Source organism: Taurulus bubalis (genome assembly GCF_910589615.1).
Source record: "Taurulus bubalis genome assembly, chromosome: 3".
Taxonomy (NCBI): Eukaryota; Metazoa; Chordata; class Actinopteri; order Perciformes; family Cottidae; genus Taurulus; species Taurulus bubalis.
Window position 1 is genome coordinate 27,163,073 of NC_136591.1, and position 20,695 is coordinate 27,183,767.

At 42.3% G+C, this 20,695-nt stretch overlaps 1 protein-coding gene across 1 annotated transcript in view; it reads right to left on the bottom strand.

Moving 5' to 3' along the window:
- The window catches only part of utrn (utrophin), a gene marked incomplete at its 5' end in the record, with an annotated part of 158,691 nt that extends 145,431 nt beyond the window's left edge, over positions 1–13,260 (bottom strand). Inside the window, 6 exons of the mRNA XM_079215612.1 lie at positions 861–1,033; positions 1,476–1,568; positions 3,082–3,159; positions 4,330–4,422; positions 5,429–5,490; positions 13,179–13,260. Of these exons, the coding sequence (XP_079071738.1) occupies positions 861–1,033; positions 1,476–1,568; positions 3,082–3,159; positions 4,330–4,422; positions 5,429–5,490; positions 13,179–13,260 (581 nt within the window). The remainder of the gene's footprint in view (positions 1–860; positions 1,034–1,475; positions 1,569–3,081; positions 3,160–4,329; positions 4,423–5,428; positions 5,491–13,178) is intronic.
- Positions 13,261–20,695: the final 7,435 nt, after the last annotated feature.

The following is a 20,695-nucleotide window of genomic DNA, read 5'->3' on the forward strand; positions in this document are numbered from 1 at the left end:
AAAAAAGGAACAAGTATTTGGAACATATAATCTGTTCTCCGTACAGAAAAGACTCTTCCCCTATTTGTGCAGGAGGGACTTGTGTTGAGGCCAGTTGGGTGTGGAATGTGTGTGTTCAGTTATCCACCTAAACCCTGGCCCAGGTCTAAACCAACACTGGCCTTTCTCAAAGCTCACAGGCCTGTGAGTGAGTGAGTGAGTGAGTGAGTGAGTGAGTGAGTGAGTGAGTGAGTGAGTGAGTGTGTGTGTGTGTGTGTGTGTGCGAGTGCCGAGTAAAAGACAAGGGGTTTGAGAAAGCGGGGAAAACAGCCTTAATGCTTCTCCTGCTCTCTTTCTTTCACACACACAGCAGCTTACACACATACACCAAGCGTGTGTAAACAGCGGCATGGCAGGCGTAAACAGAGCAAGTCAAGCGGTGTACACACACCCGGCAGGCGCTGACCTGTCAACCTGACCTCCTGCCACTTCGCCTGGGTATCCTCACAATCTCTCTCTCTCACACACACACACACACACACACACACACACACACACACACACACACACACACACACACACACACACACACACACACACACACACACACACACACACACAGCTTTCTACATATCGGCCATTCTTAAATTCCAGGAATTGGTTTCTTGAAGGTATTTGAAGCTTTTGGTCTGGTTTCCAGATGATTTACATTCAGAGTCAAAGGACACATGTCAAATATGCAAAGACTTAAAAGCGGAAAATTACAAAGACATGAATGAAGACATAGTTGTCCATTTCATCAGCTCACTGCAGTAAAATGTTTGCTAACATGACCCCATTTTGCGCACCAGCCATCCCTAGAATATTTGATCTCTCCTCACCTGAAGTGATGTAGGATGCTGTTGAGAGCCAGGCCGTCGGCCCAGCTGGTGGTGAAGTTCAGCACATTGACGTCTGTGTATGAGCGGGTGCACTGACGGACCCAACTCAGTAGGATCTTTTCACTGTTGGTCTGCTGCAGGTTGGACATGATATCCTTCATGATATCTTTCACCTACACAAACATGGAAAAACATAAACGAGTGAAAACGTGCGTATGTTTTTTTTTTTTGTTGATATGGAAAGTGATAATTGTTCTGATGATCATTTTACTAACCGGGGGACCATTGGCAGATTAGAGCTTGTGACTGGCTTAGATTTAAACTGTGGTTTTATGAAATAATGTTTGCTTAAAATAATGACAGCATGGAAAATTCATTGTGCATACAGTTACATAAGTGACATTGAAGTTTCCTAATAATGAAAAACTATTATTGAAAACATATTCATACAATACAATATGTAATATTGAAACACTTTTAATAAAACCTTTTGACTAACTATTTTCCTGGAGTGTGTGGAGTGTGTGAGAGTGCGAGTACGAGTGCGTGCGTGTGTGTGTGTGTGTGTGCGTGTGCGTGTGCGTGTGTGGAAAGAAACAGCACATGTGTGCTCACCTGCCAGTGAAGGATAATACTCCAGATGAGGCCCAAAGTCAGCTTGCGGTTCCCATCCACAATATCTGTCCCTCCTATGTTTACCAGATCAACCTGAGAGACATGACAGACGATGAGAGAAAGGCTCGTGGAAAAAAAATAACAAACATAGTAGTTGTGAAGTAGAAATGATTCCTGTTTCGAGCAAATTAGTTGGAAAGCCAACCCAGCTGCACACAGTATAAAATCTTCTCAGAGAAAATCTTTTGTTTGCTGTAATCATACAATCTTTTCAAAATGAAGCTGGTTACAGCATGAACCCTTACGGTAAAACACAAAGTAACATCTGAATTTCTTAATCAAGTGATGTACATACTATTGCTTCGAATGTTCATGAGTGTCCACACTGTTACAGCTGAAAACTTCTGAACTATGCATTTTCACCACACAGGGGATTGTACAACCCTAATTACACACTTCCAATGGTACCAATGAAGCGTCTCTGCAGCCGTGTCAGACACCAATCATATGAGGAGAGGCCAAGTGAGGACTGATTACATATAAATATGTTGGAGAGGATAAAGGCAGAAAGTGGAACATGAGGTCAAGTGGCTGGTCAAACTAAAAAAGTGATCTCTCTGTCTACGCCGGAGCTGACCTCTGACCCTTCTCTAGTCCCAATGAGCTCCATCCTGCCACACTATCCCTTCCCTTTGTCACTCTTTCGCTCTGGGCCACACATACAGTTCGTTATACTTTTGCGTGTGTGCATGTTTCTATCTCCAACATCCAAACTAGGAGATATTGCCCTGTCAACTCGTATTTTACCAAAAGTTTTAATAAAGCAACTAAAAACAGCCAGCAGCACTCCATCACACACCTTTAACCTCTCGTCATTTGAAGGATTGAATGACTGTGCAATAACACTCCAGTTCACAAAACCTCCAGTTCTTTAGATGCAGCTTTAGAAACATGATAAATGTGCTGAGTAGAAAATGACATCAAGGAGAACAAAGTACATTTCAATAATAAATGTGGTTTCTGTACTTTAAATACGTGTTTTTATGATATCTATTTATTTATGAAAACTTCCACGGCCTTGTTTAATTTTTTCTAGGCATTAGACTTTAAAGGCTCGTGGAAACTCTGGCCTTTCCTGCCAGCTGACAGTATCTGGCTCTTGCAGGAGAGAAACCAGCAGGGGTTGCATGCAACCTCTAGCCTCTGTGACATCCCATGAGCATTCCCATTATCTCCCATTATCTACCACTGCTAAGGTCCCGGCATTAAGACCAACCAATGTACACAGAGAGGAGGAGGGACGAGGGAGCGAAGGGGCGATGCAGAAAAAAAAATACCAAACTCAGTGTAGACAAAATTACCCATTTGAACCGGATAGAAATGTACAAATCTACGATAGTGTGTGACAATGTAAAATGTACCACAGCTAAAGCGTTTGTGGATTTTCACTTCAGCAACCCAGCAGCAGGTGATGCCAAAATAAAACCCTGCTGACTCTTTGATCTGAATAGTATCTGGTTAAGAACCACCAATGTACGTGATGTGGCTAAAATCACCCAGCAGCAGCTGACAGCACACAAAACAGCAGAAAACACCAGATACTCACGTTGTTTTGATGCAGGACTTGAAGAACTTTGTTGACGTTGTTGAGTGCGTGCACTCTGGTTGAGCCTCTCTCTTTGGTCTGAGGAACAGGAAACACAACACTGATCAGGTGACAGCTTGTTCAGTGTTATCATGAGCCTGCAGGAATCTTTGGCAGTTTATTAAATCATCAGAGATACATAGAGCAGTTCCTTGAAAATTGAGTCTACGACACATTTATTCATTTATTTATTCACACTTGTGAAAAAATGTGAGGCATTGCTACACCAAGAAAAGGAATGCCATCACTCAGCAGAGTGTTTCTCTCCATACGTTAATCACAGCCATTACCCTATCAGCAGTGTCCACAGGCTGACTTATGGAAAGAATGGCAGGATGAATAGCTGCCAACTGCAAATCCTTTTTAAGTCCCCACATAACTCAATCACTCATTAGCACCCCATTATAGAATTAGTCTTCTGGTATCAGAGAGATAGTGTGTGCACATGTATGTGCCTGTATGTATGGCATGGAGGCAGTTGGCACTTAGTGTGGCTGCAGGTGCTAGAAAGCAGATACTCTGTTGAAGGCGCAACACGGAGGTGACACTTATAAAAAAAAGAACACCCCAAAAAACTAAAATATGTGCTCGTAAGCGCATGGTTGGTCACTGAAGACATACATCCATATAGACGAACACTGTTCTGTTTATCAATATGTTTTATCTGTATCTTTGCCAACTCTTTTTTTAAGAGAGTGTTTGTTGGGGAAAAGTATTAATTTAACCCCATAATCTTCTGTTGAGCAAAATCTTTGGTGAGGAAAAACTGAAATGTCTTGCTGAAAATAACTCATTAGCGGAAAATACTACAATCAAAAACTACACATCTATAATTGATGACACTTGGGGGAAAGTCATTTGTCTGCTCCTAAAGTAACTGTTTCTACTCAAGCATTAAAACTACATCTGCTGAGATCCGCTGTGTGGCTCTAATATTTGCATTCGATTTAACGTTAAGCTAAAGCATTTGCTTCTACTGCCTTAAGTAGATGCAGCAGTCATGTTACAGCTACAAAAACACTGCACTTTAGTAGCGATACAAGCCTGCCCATGCCCCCCAAAAACCTTTGAAAAGGTATTGAAGAGGTAAACCAATACAAATCTCCGGAATTTTAGGGTCAAATGACGTATTTCTTAATATTTTGTGGGCTACTGTGTGAAAAAAGATCTGCAAACCTTAATATACACATACACAAACTACAAACTCACCAGTACAGTGCCAGTAAGACCCTCCAGCAGGTCCAGAAGCTTCCTCCCATCCTTCAGGTCAGAGAACATATCCTTGATGGGTGTCTTCCCCGTCTGATGTGAGAAAACAGCAGAACAGGTGAGGTTGTGTCTACAATGTGTCGGCACCATGGATGAGAGCTGCAGAGTGTGGCTACAGCTCACAAATAATAATGCAGATGTTGCTACCGCAATCAATAAGCAAGCCAATAAACAATCACACCCGGATATTTGTACTTCAAGTTTAATAAACGCAAGCAGGATATCTCGGCTTTCTCAGTCAATAGAGCACACACAGAAGAGTTACTGCTTCAATTGACCTAAAAAAGGCAATTCTTTCCCTTTAAGATATTGACCACAAAATATATCCCATCACCATCGGATCAGGCAGGTTGCATTGAAGAGACGAGGGGAACCCCAGCGTGAGAGCATTCAAGAGCTTCGAAGATCATTCTGGCAAAGTTTACTAAGCATATTTAACACAACTGTAAATGGTGTGCTTCTGAGAATGATGAGCTAGAAAAACAGGACCACACACGTGAAGCCATTAGTGCTCTGAAGGAAACTGTTGCTGGGTATAGTAATGAACGAAGACATGCATTAAAACCAAATGATGTTTAGTTTGTTGTTCTTAACATTTGCAATTACAGTTTGTGCTTCATTTTACCACGTTAAGATGAGAAGTATTAAAGTATATAATATAAGAGTAACGACAACATTTTCACAATGCACAGTTAACATTTCAACACTTTAGTCTGCTACCCTGCTAGCAGCAAAGCTATGCTTCTGCAGGCCGATCCCCGCTTCAGTGAGGGAATCAACACAAAATCAAAGTTTGCAGGGACAACTTTTCATCAGAAATAGACGAAACATTTTTGGACTGAAATAGCCTTGATATGGTCCCACCATTTCAGTCATTCTATGAAGTATTTTTATTTCAATATCAGGCTGATGAAGCTCTTTTAACACAAATAACTCAGCTTCATGGGCTTCCTTCTGAATAAATTTGCATTTTCTAATCCGTTTTAAGCAGCGCAGGTAAAGTTTGGCACTTGAATCGGTCTACAGTTGTTCACGTTACCTTGGAGAGCTGTGCATTTATCCATTTGGTGAATGTCTTCTTCTGTACTGAATCATGCTCATCTGTGGAGGACAAAGAAGAAGAGTTGTTAGAAAGGTGTTTGATAGACAGGTGCTTAAAAAAAAAATGGACATCAACAGAAGGTACAGCCAGTCTTATGACGACAGAACATTGTTAACACTCAAAGTCCATTTTCACTCGTTTATTTCAGGAACCCACTCGCTGAATTCACTCTCCCGCTGGCATGCTGGTAAATGGTTATTGTAGCTGGAGGCGTCACAGCTTAAAAGCATCACGATCAATGTGGCTGCAACACCAGAAGATCGCAGCAACACAATGTATTCAGGAAGGGTGTTTGGTTATTTGTAGAAAATGTCAAAAGGTGTGCCGTGTCAGTAAAGGAAACCTGTCTGTATCTGTGCACAAGTCGTTGCCCATTTATATTGTTCCCCTGATCTCTGAATCCAAATGTACAAATATTTCACATTCTCTTCCCGCTTGACTCCCTCCCTGCTGCTCCATTCTCCCCAACATGGCTCTCCAATGAGGCCTCATCGTGTGTCAGGCAGAGGGTCAGCTGCTTTGATGTGCCTGTCCGGTGGCTGGCTACTGTCATGGATCAAAGTAGCCCAAACAAAGCCTTGGGCTTAACTTAGAAAACTAGCTTTACACTTTGTCCCACATTTAAAAGAATATGGAGTAAAATATCCATTTAATTATTAAGACTTTATTAATATCTTTACAATTTATTTTAGCTTGCGACATAACTGAAGATCAGATTTGGTGGCGCAAACTGTGTGAGTATAAATCCTTTATAGAAGAGGCCTCTGCAGGTGTTCTCTACAGTGTAGATGAGTGATAAATTAAGTGGAAAATCCAGTTCCTTATGCCCAATAACTGATGGGAAAATTAATCAATGAGCACTAATTTAACAAGGGCATTTTAAAACTGCTGATTAATTTGTAAAGTAATGCTGCTCAGGTGTGAGGATTTAATTATGTTCTACAAACCCATAATTTAGTAAACTGAATCCCTTTGATTTATTTTTAATTGTTTTCCTTGCAGCAAGAAAGTATTATACAGATTTAGAATTGTTAAAAAGGGAGCACTGGTACCGGGTTGGCATTTGCATCTATACTTTTATAATCAGTCAGTTCCCTGAGAATCAGTGCCGGGAACAAAACAGTTGAATAGTTGCATACATACTTTGGACACTCTTGTGACAATCAATATGCTTCACAAATGACTGAAATGTAATTCAAAAGTATCATTGTTAAAATATTTTAAAAAGTGAATTTCTCTTGCAGTCATGTAATCAACAATCACAGGATGTAGTGTGGTGGATCATTAAACTCCAGACGAGAACATCAAATCACTGCAGACAAACATTCCTCAACCGAGTTTAGCAGCTGTATGAGTTTCCACAGCCAAATACAGAACAACAACCTCAACGATACGGTTGTACAGCAGAGGAAACAAGTGTCTGTTATAGTGTCAGAGAACCTGCAGCTCAGATAAATATGTACATCAGTCTGCTGCGTTCTGCCCTTCCTGTACTTTACCCTCCTCAACTATCCTTTCATTAAGTTGTCATTCCCTCTCACAATTGTCCACCTGGGGGTGTCAAAAAGAAAAGAATTTACAAGGAATTTACAAGACAATACAGTCTTGGACAGAGGTGCAAAAACGGACCATGTGTGTGAGCGTTAAACTGCCACTGTCATTCAACTAGCCGCTGTGTAAAGTACCATGAACTGAACAAAGGGTCAGAGGTTATGATCACCAGCCCCAACAGTCGTCGGCTTCTTTGTTTTGTGTGTGTGTGTGTGTGTGTGTGTGTGTGTGTGTGTGTGTGTGTGTGTGTGTGTGTGTGTGTGTGTGTGTGTGTGTGTGTGTGTGTGTGTGTGTGTGTGTGTGTGTGTGTGTGTGTGTGTGTGTGTGTGTGTGTGTGCGTGTGTGCGTGTGTGTGCGCTAGCTGGGTGAGAAGGGGCATAAAAGCAAGAATGTACTGCCAACAGAGGCCAGAGGTGAGAGGGAGAGATAAATGGTGGTGGAAGGGACGAGACCAGACTAGAGATATATTTTCTTGGAACTGTGAAGGGTCTACGTAGAGAAGGTGTTGTATGCTGTACAGATAGTTAAGCCCTTTGAGGGACATTTGTGATTTTGGGCTTGAGGAATTGGGAAGCAGACAGTTTCTTTCATTTTGTCATGAAATTCTATTCTTTATGGATACTTTGAATTTTTGACTGAATGTGAAAACATTTTAGTTGTCAAACAAAGTTGCTGTCTAGTATTGCTAAGAACAAGTTTCACAGTATGCATAAATACGCATACATGCATGACAAAGTAATATGTGAGGACTGAATAATCTTACATTATTCTAGTTTATGTGTTGCATTCACAGTGGGAAATAGGCGCACATCATTTCTTTAAATGATCTGAAATTTCAAGAGACGAGAGAAGATGATTGGGAACAAGAATGTGGAGGGTTATTTCTGTGGAAAGAGACAACTGGAAGGGTGAGAGTTTTAGGTGTAAAGTAAAGCAGGAGAGACTATACTCGTATACACTTGCACTGTGTCCTCTTCCCTGTGCCATTGTCTTTAAAGGCCTTTGAACCGTAACACTGTAAAAGGCCCTCCCACTGTATGTTGACCTATTTTTCCACATAAATCTCAGGCAGCAACAATAAAACCTAAAGAATTCTTTCTCAAGAGGTGAGGAAGACAAAGAGGGGATAGCTGAAGGAGGTGATGAATGAAGAAGGTGATGGAGAAAAGGATACAAGAAACAAAGACGGTCATGGGGTCTTTGAAAAAATAAAACGATAGCATGATTGACAAAAGGGTAGGTGACATAACAGAGGGCCCAATAACTGTTGGCAATCAATCACGGTGGATAACTTACCGGTGAAATGGTTTAACGTGTCCTGACAGACACGGAGAGAGGAAGAATGAAAAACAGGCAGACAAAACAACAAGGAGAGAAAACAAGGAGAGAGAGAGACAAAAAGATAAAGAGAGGCAGCCAGAGGGAGAGAAAAACACTGGCAAAAACATTGAGAAAACAAGTCACGAGGAGCAGGACAAGCATGCTTTCAACACAACATAAATGTTCCTTTTTCTAAAAAGCCCATGCGGAGGCCTCCTGTCCTTACAGTCTTGTCAGCACCCTGAGGAGGGCCTCTGAGGCCCGTGAGGAGAGGGTCCCTGTGGGCTCAGGTCTCCTGGGCTCTGCACCGTACCACCTTGACAGGACAATACACTGTATTCATGCACTGCTCCACCTCAATCTGTCTGCTGCTCCTACTCACCACAGCACAGGAATGTCTTACTGGTGCACGGATCAAAGCAGCGGGGTGTGTGTGTGTGTGTGTGTGTGTGTGTGTGTGTGTGTGAAAAACAGACTCACCGAGCAGAGTCTGTGTAAACATCACTTACACACCATAACATATGTCCACTTATGTCACTTTTCTTATGACCATTTACATCCGCACAAACAAGTACTTCAGCCATGGATGTTATGCATTCCTCTTTACATGCTGACTTTTTTATGACTCCTATGGTTAGTTGTGAACAAACTGTCAGATCGGCTGTGGTCCAAAATGTGTGTCTGTGTGATTGTGTTTAAGAAACCTGACTGGAAGTCCTTAAAGCTTCAGACTGATGGGCTTAGAGGGTCCAACACTACACACACAACATTAATTTAGTATCCAGTACCTGGAAGTAAAGTCTAATTGGTGATGCTGAGGTCATGAAACACCAATGATTAGAGAGAGTCAACATTCATTTAAAAACTACACTGAAAGAGGTTTGTTTACGCAAAAACGCCTCCTTCCAATGATCTGGTAGAACAAAGAGACGCTGACAACTTAGGTTACATTCAGGGGAAAAAAGAAAAACAACTCAACGAACAAGTTTTGTTCCTCTGGTCTCTTTGTGTAATTTAAATCAACTGCTGTTGCTAATTGAAGCCGGTCAACATATCATCTCGGTGTATATTTAAACCAAAGAAAGGCACATTATTAAGATGTCAACCCCTGTCAAATAATCATATTTCCCATTACTGAGCCACACAAATGAGTGTAAGCAGTGTCGTGTACAGTGAATGTGCTGAGAAACAAATGTTTCTCTTCCTCAACAGCCAAACAGGAAGTTGTGATTACATCAGGAAGAGTAATCCCACTGGTGTCCTCTCACAGTTCACTGAGCGCGCACACACATGCTCTCAATATATTGCTATGTACACACATGCACGCTCGCACCACAACAAACTAACTGTTGTGTGTCATGTTTTGTGCCGGGTTCCCTTTCTAAAAAAAGAGGAATTTTCTTACTTATGCTCGCAGTCTGTTTGCAGAGCTTTCTGTTTCGGTCAAAAAGATGAATGAAAGCAAAAACTACCATAGCAATACATTCTGTAACAAAACAAATAATGCATTCAGATACAAGTAAGAGAAACTGAGTGCTCCCATTTCCTTGACCCAGTGTTGAGCAACATTAAATAAAAAAGGCTTGACTGAAAGGTTTGAGAAAAATTAACCGCAAGCAAACCTCAAACAAGGACATAAGCAGGCAGGAAACACACATGTTCTTCAGAGCAGCCAGCTGGGAACACACAGCAGACACATAAAATATACAGCTCCAGTCTATTCGTATATCCCTCCCTCTCACAGGTGGAGAGAGCCTGTGACCACACAGCAGGGAGAAGTGGGAGACGGTGGGAGGCACGGAGGTGAAAATCAAACAAACCACCAGGGTTTCCACGGCAGCATCACACAGTAAACATGAGAGCTCAGCGATTAGACAAATAGAGATATTTACAAAGTTTAGCAGCAATTACCTTTAGCTACATTATACTTGACAGCTAAAACCTCTACATTATCCCAATCATGTATCCGTTAAAGCTTAAAAACGCACATGTGGCCGCTGAATGAATAACAGAATACATTTAGCTCCAGTATCAGATGAAGTAACTGAAAGTTTAATAAGCAGAATAAAACAACTGGAATGTTTGTTTGAAACTTGTCACAGTGTTGAAAGTCACTACGCCAAAAATAAACCTTTTTTTATACATGCTTTACTGGGGTCATTGGAGATGGAACATCAAGGAAGGCTCATGTCTTGGCTATAAAAGGACAAGCAGAGGCTGCACTCATTAAAAAAAAAAAGGTTTTCCAGGGTGAACTTCAACTTGATGAGAGTCCAGAAGGAGGCCCAGCTTTTAGCTGTCTTGTCTATCAGTCCTGCACCAGCAGCAGCCTAGTGGAGGGCACTGATTCTTTAAGCTTTGTTTATACTCACGCTTGGCCTCCGCAGAGCTCAGAGCGTGAACCGAGGCGTTATACTCGATGCACCGTGCGCTGCTTTATTCACCGAAACGCCAGAGGGCGTCCACACAAAATGTATTGTGAGGAATCAAAAAGACAACGACTGTAACCCGTAGATATGCCCATAAACTTTAGGTGTAACCGGAAAAAAGCCATAAACCAACCTCCACAATGCCGAGGAGGGATTGCAATTATCTGTAGACTCATTTCACATATTTATGTATACCTACTGTATTGCGTTTGTACAAGCCATGTAGAGAAACATGTCAAGTATCAAATTCACTGGAAAGAAACGCAGGTTTAATATCCTGTAAACAATTTGATTTGACATGTCAATAGTGTTTTTATCAGTGTTTGTGTCCATCGCTAAACTTAGAAGCTCGAGAACAAAGTTCCACTTCTCCTCAAATATGTTCACGTAAAAAAAAAGTGCAGATGAAACTCAATCCAGTTTACAGTTGGATGGCAGAGATGTGCTTTATTTTGACTATGTAACGTTGAGAGGAATACATAGAATTCCTATCATTTCCCTGTGCATTCCTCCCTCCTTCCTCCAGTGGTCACTTGTCTAAGCTTGTCTCAGCTGGCACAGCCTTGTTGACAATCTTCCCTCGCTCAAATCTGGGAATTTGTAAGGTAAACACTTCAGAACGTCCAGAAAGATTAACCCATATCCCCACTTAGCAGCATTAAAAACATCTCTGTGGTGTGCTGGGTGAGCAAGAATGGTGAGGTGAGGGTTAACGGAATTTAGTGAAGTCAAGTTGACGAACTATAAAAAAGTGACCCAAGTCAGAGATACAACTTGAAGATGGTCAAATTAATGAGAATAAAGCAAAGAGTGGTGAAGGTGTAGCAACTAAAAAGAATGTCTTCCAGTAAATGAGCATCTTTAGAAACATACTTATAAAGTAACATCTGTAGTAAACCCTGTAGCATATTTAGTGTGTAAAATATGACATGACAATACACTTTAAAAACGAATATCTTTCATAGCATGAATATCCAACTGTTTCAAAGAGTGCATACACCTTGATCGGAATCTAAATCTACACACCATTTGCCACCATGTCTGCAGTCGGACTCTTCCACACAAAAGTGCCCCACCTGTAGCACACCGAGCTACCACCGAGCCGTGTGTGTCACACACACACACCTGTCAAAAGTTCCTACCTCTGAGTTTGAGCCCATAGTCTGCCATCATTTACCAGAAGCCACCACCAATGCTGAACCGAAAAAGCAACAAAAGCCAAAAAAATAAAACCAGGTAGCGAGAGATAATCCAAGAGTTTTCGCACAAAACAGAGTTTGACATTTACGCCTCACTCTCCTCCTCTCTCCTCTGTCTCTGTCACTCCTTGACCGGCGAGGGAGGAAAAGATCAGAAGAATGCTGCAGCAAAGCGAGAGGGGAGGGAAAGAGGGACACTGCCAATGAAAGGGAAACAGATTGGGGGCAGAGCAGAACACGACAGGGCAAGCCTAGTGCGGGGAGTTCTAATGCATCGTGGGATAGGGAACGAACACAGGTAAACACAGAAACCCTGTTCGGCACCATCCCAGCGTGTAAAAGGGCAGAGTGCATGGACCGTGACAAGATGGGGGGAAAAGAAGACAAATAAGGTATCACCCTGAGATCACTGCCCAAATACGTGGTGGGGTAAAGGCTTTAACTTTCAGATCTGCATCTGCTGGAAATCCTCCGAAACGTGGAGACTTTTAACGCAAGCAACACGACACATGGGAGCCCGAGTGTGAGTAATCTAAAATATCTGTGATTTCAAGAGAGATAAGCTCAACAATGTGGAGAGGTTCACCACGAAGCGCTGTCTGATGTGTGTAGTTCACCTTGTTTCGCTTTCACACACCTTTTTTGCTTCTAAAAGCATTCTAGTTTAGTACAATAATTGTTTCTTCATGATGGAGGTGAGTAATCTGTCTGTACATTTCATTTCAAAGACAAAACCTGACGCCAGCCACACCAAGATGCTAAAGATACAGGTCAGCACATCACTAAGATACTACAACTATATGGAGATTGAGAGGTGAACACACACACACACACACACACACACACACACACACACACACACACACACACACACACACACACACACACACACACACACACACACAGAGTCTGGAGTGGAGAGGATCATTTCAAGTCTCTATTATCTTTGCATAACGCATCAGAGATCTGGATTTAAGTGCTGTCTGTGGGTATGAAAAACAACTGTGAACAACTGCTAGCATGTTCAGAGCATCATTGGGACATTTCAACAAAAAAAAATGTGCCCGAACACTTTGTTAAGTTATCAGACAAGTGGATAAACAGCTTAATTTCCTGTGATGCTTCTTTGAATTCCTTGTTAAACTCCTCCACAGATGGACAGTTATACAGATGTGCTCATCCGCTTACCGAGATCAAGACTGTTTTCAGGCTTTCCTTTCCTCCTGAAAAAGTTGCGCTTTCTCCACGACATCCACTTACTCAAATTCATGATAGAAAGCAAGTCTTTATACAAAATAAAAGAGAGAAAAAGACAGAGAAACAAAGAGAAACAAAACCGGAACAGGAAGGCAAGAAGGTGGTGGTGAGAGAGAGAGACACAGAGCGAGACAGAGAGAGAGAAGAAAGAGGAAGTAAAGATGTGAGAGCATTTATTGAGTACGCTAGGTTTGTTTATTTGGGGTGCTGGGCCGGCGCTGTCAGATGTGACATCACACACACACACACACACACACACACACACACACACACACACACACACACACACACACACACACACACACACACACACACACACACACACACACACACACACACACACACACACACACATGTTCACACTCCACAGGAGGGTGAGAAAAGTGAGTGACAAGACCAGGGGTCTGCTTCTGCAGGTCAATTAAAAGGTGAGTGGCAGGTGACGTAGAGGTTTGTGCGTGTATACAAAATGATGTAACCGACAGCTGATTCTCCCCTGAAAAAACAACAGCTCTCGGTCTCCCACGCCGCAGAGCGTGACAGCAGATAAACATGACCCAGAGTGATCTAAACCCTAAAACATACTGCCGGGCACCCACAGGCTTCAGCAGCCACTTCCTTTGCTACCGTTTATATGAAAGTGAAACCTTTGACAATCAAAGAGATGACTGGGAATGAATGCAGGACATGCAGTCAAAACTGTGACTCCACTCCTGACATTTAATGCTGTCTGAGAGCCAGTGTGGTGGAACAGGGCAAAGGTCTGAGTCCATTTGCTCATTGACATATTTAGTCAATGAGGGGCAACTGAACAAACAACTCTATTCCCACAGAGAGGGTGAAATAGGGACAGAGTGGGGAAGGGGGAGGGAAACAGAGAGAGAAAGTTAGTGTCTCCGTCTTTTGTTTTCTCTTTTTTCCTTCCTTCAAAAGAGGAAGTGGAGGAGGAATACCAGCCCGGACTGAATTAAATTCGCTTCCTTCCAGAGAGAGTTGTAGCAGCTGGTCTGGTCATAACGTGGGTCGGGTGGGGCTAGATCTGGCAAGGAATGAAGGATTGAGAGACCAAAAGGGACTTTCCACTTGGCTGCATCAGTCGTGAACCCAAAGACAGGCGTCCCCCTCCGTCATTCCATCCTCACACACCCCCCCGAGAGCATCCATCATCAAACTGCTTGGATGAAGCCGTGTGAGTGCATATGCACATTGCACTGGCATAAACATCTGAGTCTCTCTCACACACACACACACACACACACACACACACACACACACACACACACACACACACACACGATAGCAAAATCCCACGTCTGACTGATGGTTGGGAAAAATGTTGTTCCTGTCTCACCACAAACATTGCTTGAGTTTACATGGCATTTAGAGCGGCTCGTTTACTGGATGTTTGCTATTTAAACTTGGGTAAATAGTATTTATGTTGCTGTATGAATCAAAATAACTAATCCTTGTGTCACAAAGCATAACAAAAACAAATATGTCAAGTTACAAGATTCAGAGTTGGGAAAGATAAGACCCCGACTGTGTATCCTCCTCTGGCTGACCACCAAGGCCTCCTCGCCCACAAGCTCAATACACCGCGCACAAATGTAGAATCAAGGACATTCCCATGTCTTCTAGTTACACCAATAGGCTTCACTGTTCTCCACTGACAGAAACGTTGATTGTACTGTCACTCTTTGATCTCCTGTGGACATTTGTAATGAAATAATGTAATTAATGTTATAGTTGTGCCAGCTTTCTGTCCTGAATGTCACCTTTGATTTCTGTTTGTCCCGTCACGAAACAGCTGTCTGTCACACCCCTCACTCAAACTTGTGTTGCCACAACCCGTGGTGGTCGAGGCTACTGTCTGCTTGTTTTACAAGGGATTTCTCCTCCAGTGAGAGATGTCTTTATGATTGTTATCAGGACACACAGCTGTTAACAGGACCACAACATTTAGGATGCTGAAAATGGTTGCTTTTAAATGGATTTTGGGTGGATTTTTCCTTTAAAATACTGTTCCAGAAGTGGCTGATGCAATTAGGTAATCATGGATGTGCTTCTCACAAACACACGAATACACAGATACAGAGCAGATGAGGCAGTGGTCTAATCATTATATGACTCATTTATATTACATGCACGGACTGTGTTGGAACCCTGTTATGTTGTTAATTCTTACACATGACATCTGTTGTACTTGTGTCCCTCCGGGGGAGAGGGAGAGGGGAGTTTTTCCTGAACCGAGACAAGGATCCTGGGACAGAGGATGTTGTATGTGTACTGTAAAGCCTTCTGGGGAAAATTTGTGATTTGGGGCTATACAAAATGAATTAAATTGAATTAAAACCTCAAAATCTCTTGGTAGCGGTGCATAACATGTACAGTAGTCACACTGTCCTTGGCTAACCCCAGACCTTTTCCCACCCAGTTTGTCCTGTTCATCTCTACCGACCAATTTAAAACAGTATTGAAAACAACTATTGTGATGGATCAGTTTTTGGTTTCCTTCCAACTTTTAACTGTCAGAAGGCTTTAAAATGTTTGCACAATGCACTTAGTTGTAGCCCATAAATACTAGAACAAGTAACACAAACCTATTAAGAACTAAAGGACAAAAACAACTTCACCAATATAAGAAAAAAGGCATTTTAATAGATGTATTCAATCTATTATTAACTCAATGGTGAAATATACCACAGTAGCTTTAAAGGGTTAATCTAAACTCTTTGGGTCTCAGCCTATTTTTTTTGTTTTAGTAAATCCTGTCATGCGAGGGGTCAGAAGGTATATTGGGCAACATGGCTTTGTGGCCCTAATGAGCCAAGAAAAAGGTCTGAAAGGGGTAATTTAAACTAGAAGGGCTGGCTTTGGAAAGAAGAGATTCACAGTTAAGAGGAGACCGGTTTGTATGTGTTTAACAACCACAGGAACATTCAACACTGATCATTTTCTGCCATTTCCAGCCTTCTCTAGAGGAGTTTAAATGTCAGCTGGGCGTGGTGTCTGAACGCACACACACACATTCACATTGACATGGACCAAAGAGGCAGAGTCCCACAGACGACCACACCCAGGGAAGATGTTTTGGTCAGTACTTCCATTCCCAAATTTCCAGCCCGAATTTTGCAGAGCTTGTTTCCTCCCACTTCCCAGGCAGCCGGATCCAGCGAAAAGCAAAGAGACAAACACCAACCCACACGTGTGTGTGTGTGTGTGTGTGTGTGTGTGTGTGTGTGTGTGTGTGTGTGTGTGTGTGTGTGTATATAAATAGATAGATAGATATCCAAAAGCATTCCCTGCGGACACTTTGCTTCCTCAAAGTCAAAAGATGCTCATGAGAAATCTCACTGCCCATAGACCCATACAAGAAAGTGAAGCTCGAACACCAGAGGTAAAGAAAGAAAGACAAAAAAATTCAGGTCATCACATCTCAGAACGAGAGGGCGGCCACAGTGAAAGCTTCTTTGTTTTGATTTGTGTTCCATGCTACCCACACATGCAGATGCACACCCATCATTATGTATTTGCATAACACTGCATACCACTGCACTCCCTGACAGAAAGTTTGTACTGTCGTGGATTACATTTTTGTTACTACTCGGTGCACCCTGCTGCGAGGCGAGAAATAAGGGTCAATGAAGTGTGTTTGAGCTAGTATGGTGACACATCTTCAGAGAAGTCATCTTACCACACCCTCACATTCCCGTTCTCTCATAAGACACAAGGGTTAGAAATTAGCCTCAGCTTTGCTTCACTCACCAGACCAAAAAACACTAGGTTGACTAAAAAAGTTTCCAACTCAACAACATGTAATTTCATCATATAGCACGTCACGCTAAAATATACTGCATAAGTAGGTGGGTCTCTGGATAGCTCAACGGGTGAAAATTATAGAAATATAAGACTCTAGCTCAACAAAGTCAAACCCTTTTAAAGCTGTATACACTCAAGGAGCTGTAGTCACCCACCAACTCTTAGCACGTTGCTTGGGACTGCTGCTGGTATACTCTCACATTTGCAAATGCACAGTCGCTGAATAACAGGGGAGCTTACTGAGTGAAGGAAAGAAAAATGTATAAAACAGCAGAGAATAGAAAGATAAAGAAGAACAAGACCAGGTCAGGTTACCAGAGCTGTACGATTCAAGTTTTGAGAAGGCCCTTCCACTGCAGAGCTCTCAGGTGACAAATAAACAGAGAGGAAATAAGGTCAGGTGAGTGTCCATTACTGTGTAATGGTTGTTAAACAACAGTCCTTAACCCTGTGGATGATATATGACCTTTCACCTTTGTTTGCACTCTGGAATGGGTCGGGGGAGGGGAAGTGCACGGGCAGGATAGGTAGATAGGGCTTCAGGGTGCTATCGGATAATTCAACCAGGACCTCGTCAGAAAATGTTTGTAACTACTCCTTAACATCTGTTTCAGCCCCCAAACCACACACATCTGGTTCTCAACAGAGCCTATTACAGGTAACGGTTATTTCACTGCAGTTTGTCTGGAGCCGATTTCTGTAAGATTTAAGTCTGTTTAATGCAAGACAATATTCCTGTCACAAGTTCCTAAAGCTCGATGTTATGTCTTCAGGTTGCCGGAAGATGTTCAAGAAAAACAATGCAAATACTCACATTTGAGGAGCAGGAACCCGTTAATTTGTTCAATAAAAAAGAAAAAAAAAGTTCTATCCATCGACGTATTGTTTCAACATTATTCAACAAAATAAAGCTTTTCAGTGACTTTGCTGAAAAATACTGAACCGCTACATCCCATCAACTCGGAGAAAAACAGCACTTAAGTGTAGGGCTAATACAACAGGTACAAGTTTTTTGTTTTGTTTTTATGCGTAAACCCATCAATCACACAGTTCCCACCAAAATAGAGTCCATTTTCCCAGAAGCGCCACTTTCTCCAGCTTCACACAGTTCTACCCCGCACATGTTTCTCTCTCTTCCTGGTCCATTGCAAGCAACAACTTGACACGCTGGAAAACATGAGCCACCCCCACCCAACCTGCACACCCCTCAAGAGGCATGAGTGTGCATGTGTGTGTGAGTGGGACAGACAGTCTAGCTTGATGACCTCCATCATTAGTGGTGATCTCACTAGTCATACTAGTTTACAGATGGAACACACTGCAGCTGAAATAACTGAAACAAAAAGGTTAAAAATGACAAATTCAGTTTACTCTCTCCGCAAGGTCGAGGTGACCAGTGTTAATTTTCTCACAGTCAGCAGTGATGACGAAACAGAGAGGTGCGTGCAGGCGCGCAGGCTGTTTGAGCATACACTCCACTGAATAAAGACTTCACTCCTTTAGACACACCCCATGGCGGCTGGAGATCAGATGAACAAGTGGGCTAATGCTTTTCTAACAAGGCTCCTCTCAGCTATGAAAACATCTTTCCACCTGCCCACCACACGCATACACATACACACTCACCTGCTTATCAATCACCTCTGTTAGCCCATGTTTCAGCCCCATGTGTGCTACAAAGCTCTCTTTCTCACCGTCTACCTTCCCGCCTGAATCTCTCGCGTCGCAGCAGTTCTGCTTTCACAGGATCAATTATGACAATCGGCCTGGATAGCTCCGGGCGGAGCAATGTGTATTCCATGTGTCCTTGTAACAAATAACCTTTTCCACATTTTCCTCATTGTGAGCTGGTTTTACCTGGATTTTCAGAGTCCACATACTCTCTGAATGAAAGAATAGAACACCTCATTTCAGCCATATTTCCGTGAGTGTGCCCTGCAATGTTGTGTGGGTTGTTTTAGTGTGCAGCTAAGCTGCGTGCTAAATGTTCCCCTATTTGGCAGAAAAGAAAACATTACTTTTGGGGTTGCTAGGGAAACCTGAATCTTTGTAAGAAAAAGCATTATGGTCTGGAACCAAGCGTCGTAAATTACAAACTCCTGCCGGCACGGAATCTGCCAGCCTTCTTGAGGCTGCACGGCCGTGGAAAGCTGGCACATGGACTGGACAGGACGGATAAACCTACCATCTTTTCTGATTATTACTTTTTCTATTTCACAGTTTACAGTAAGGAGAGACAAACAGCAAGGATGGGGAGTTGGCATGGAGGACCCGGGGAAGGATGTCCAGAAGATTTCAATTAAAGCACGTGGCAGACAACCACCTTTTGATGCCAACATAAGCATTTATGTGATGAATTCCAGGTGCACATTGCAGTGAAATAACATACCAATGATTTGCTGCTTTTAAGTTGCTTGCTGCTATTATTTCAGTTTACATACAGGGCTCAGTTTTGTTATAGGGACGGCAGTGTTGGATGCGTAGTTCTGTTAAGTTTACGTCTGACATCCTGTGCTTGACACTGATGAATAAAGAACATCACATGCGTGATTGTTTTTCCTATTTTCCTCTGTATGTAATGTGATATAGTGGCAAGACTCAATATGTGGGCTGGATACCGCGTTTGTGTATGACACTTGAATTGAAGTATTCATTTAATAATTCACGTTAAAAACCATCCTCATTATAAGCAATATTATGTACTAACCACATTATCTACAAAGCAAACATTTCAAATGTGGAATAGTTTAGCAATCGTATATATGTTTATACCTAATATACAAGTATCCATATATTTGTTTTATTAATTCATAGTTTTGTCAAGTTTTAAATTAAAGTCCTGTACGTGAAGAAGAAGTTATTTTTTATCGTTATTTCTATGTCTCCCTCAATCCCTTCTTATCATCCCTCCAACAGCCAGCGAGAAATTCCATCTGTGAGCAGAGATGGACACACAATAACAGGTCCAATATACGATTCTAATTTATACAATATACGTGCTAATCCTGAAAGTTGACAGTGTGCTCCTCCTACCAGAGCAACAACTTGTTTGTGTGTCTGTCTCTCTCTCTCGTGTCTACAAAAGATTAACCTAAGGAATGGAATGAACCAGAGAAAGGGATCCCGGGGTGTGGCTCAGTTTAGACCATCCCTGCATTCTTGTCTTCCGTTTTCTCCGCTGTCATTGGTCACCTTGCCTGTGACTTTCTCTTTCTCCTTGCAAACGTATTACAATCAACCATCTCTCCTGTTCCCTTCGTGCCTTTGTTGCTTTGCTTTGCCTCCGTCTCGTTTCCCCTGCCTCCATGGGAACTGAGGTTAACCATGCACAACAGAATTTCTGGCTCTGTCAGTGTTTACTTTTTCAGCAACTGCTCTTATGCACGTACGACAAAAAAGTTCTCACAGTGTACGCTAAAGACCACAAAATGATCTGACAGCTTTCGGTTTAACACACATGCGTACACACTCTCTGCAAGCGGTGTGTGCAATATGTAGCATCACACATTAAACATAGCAATCTCAAAAAACATACCAGATCTCCACTTTATGATGTCGTTGAACTCATCGTTGGCTCCTCCCTCTGCGATGTCACCGTGCGACGCCATGCTAGCCGATAGATTCAATGT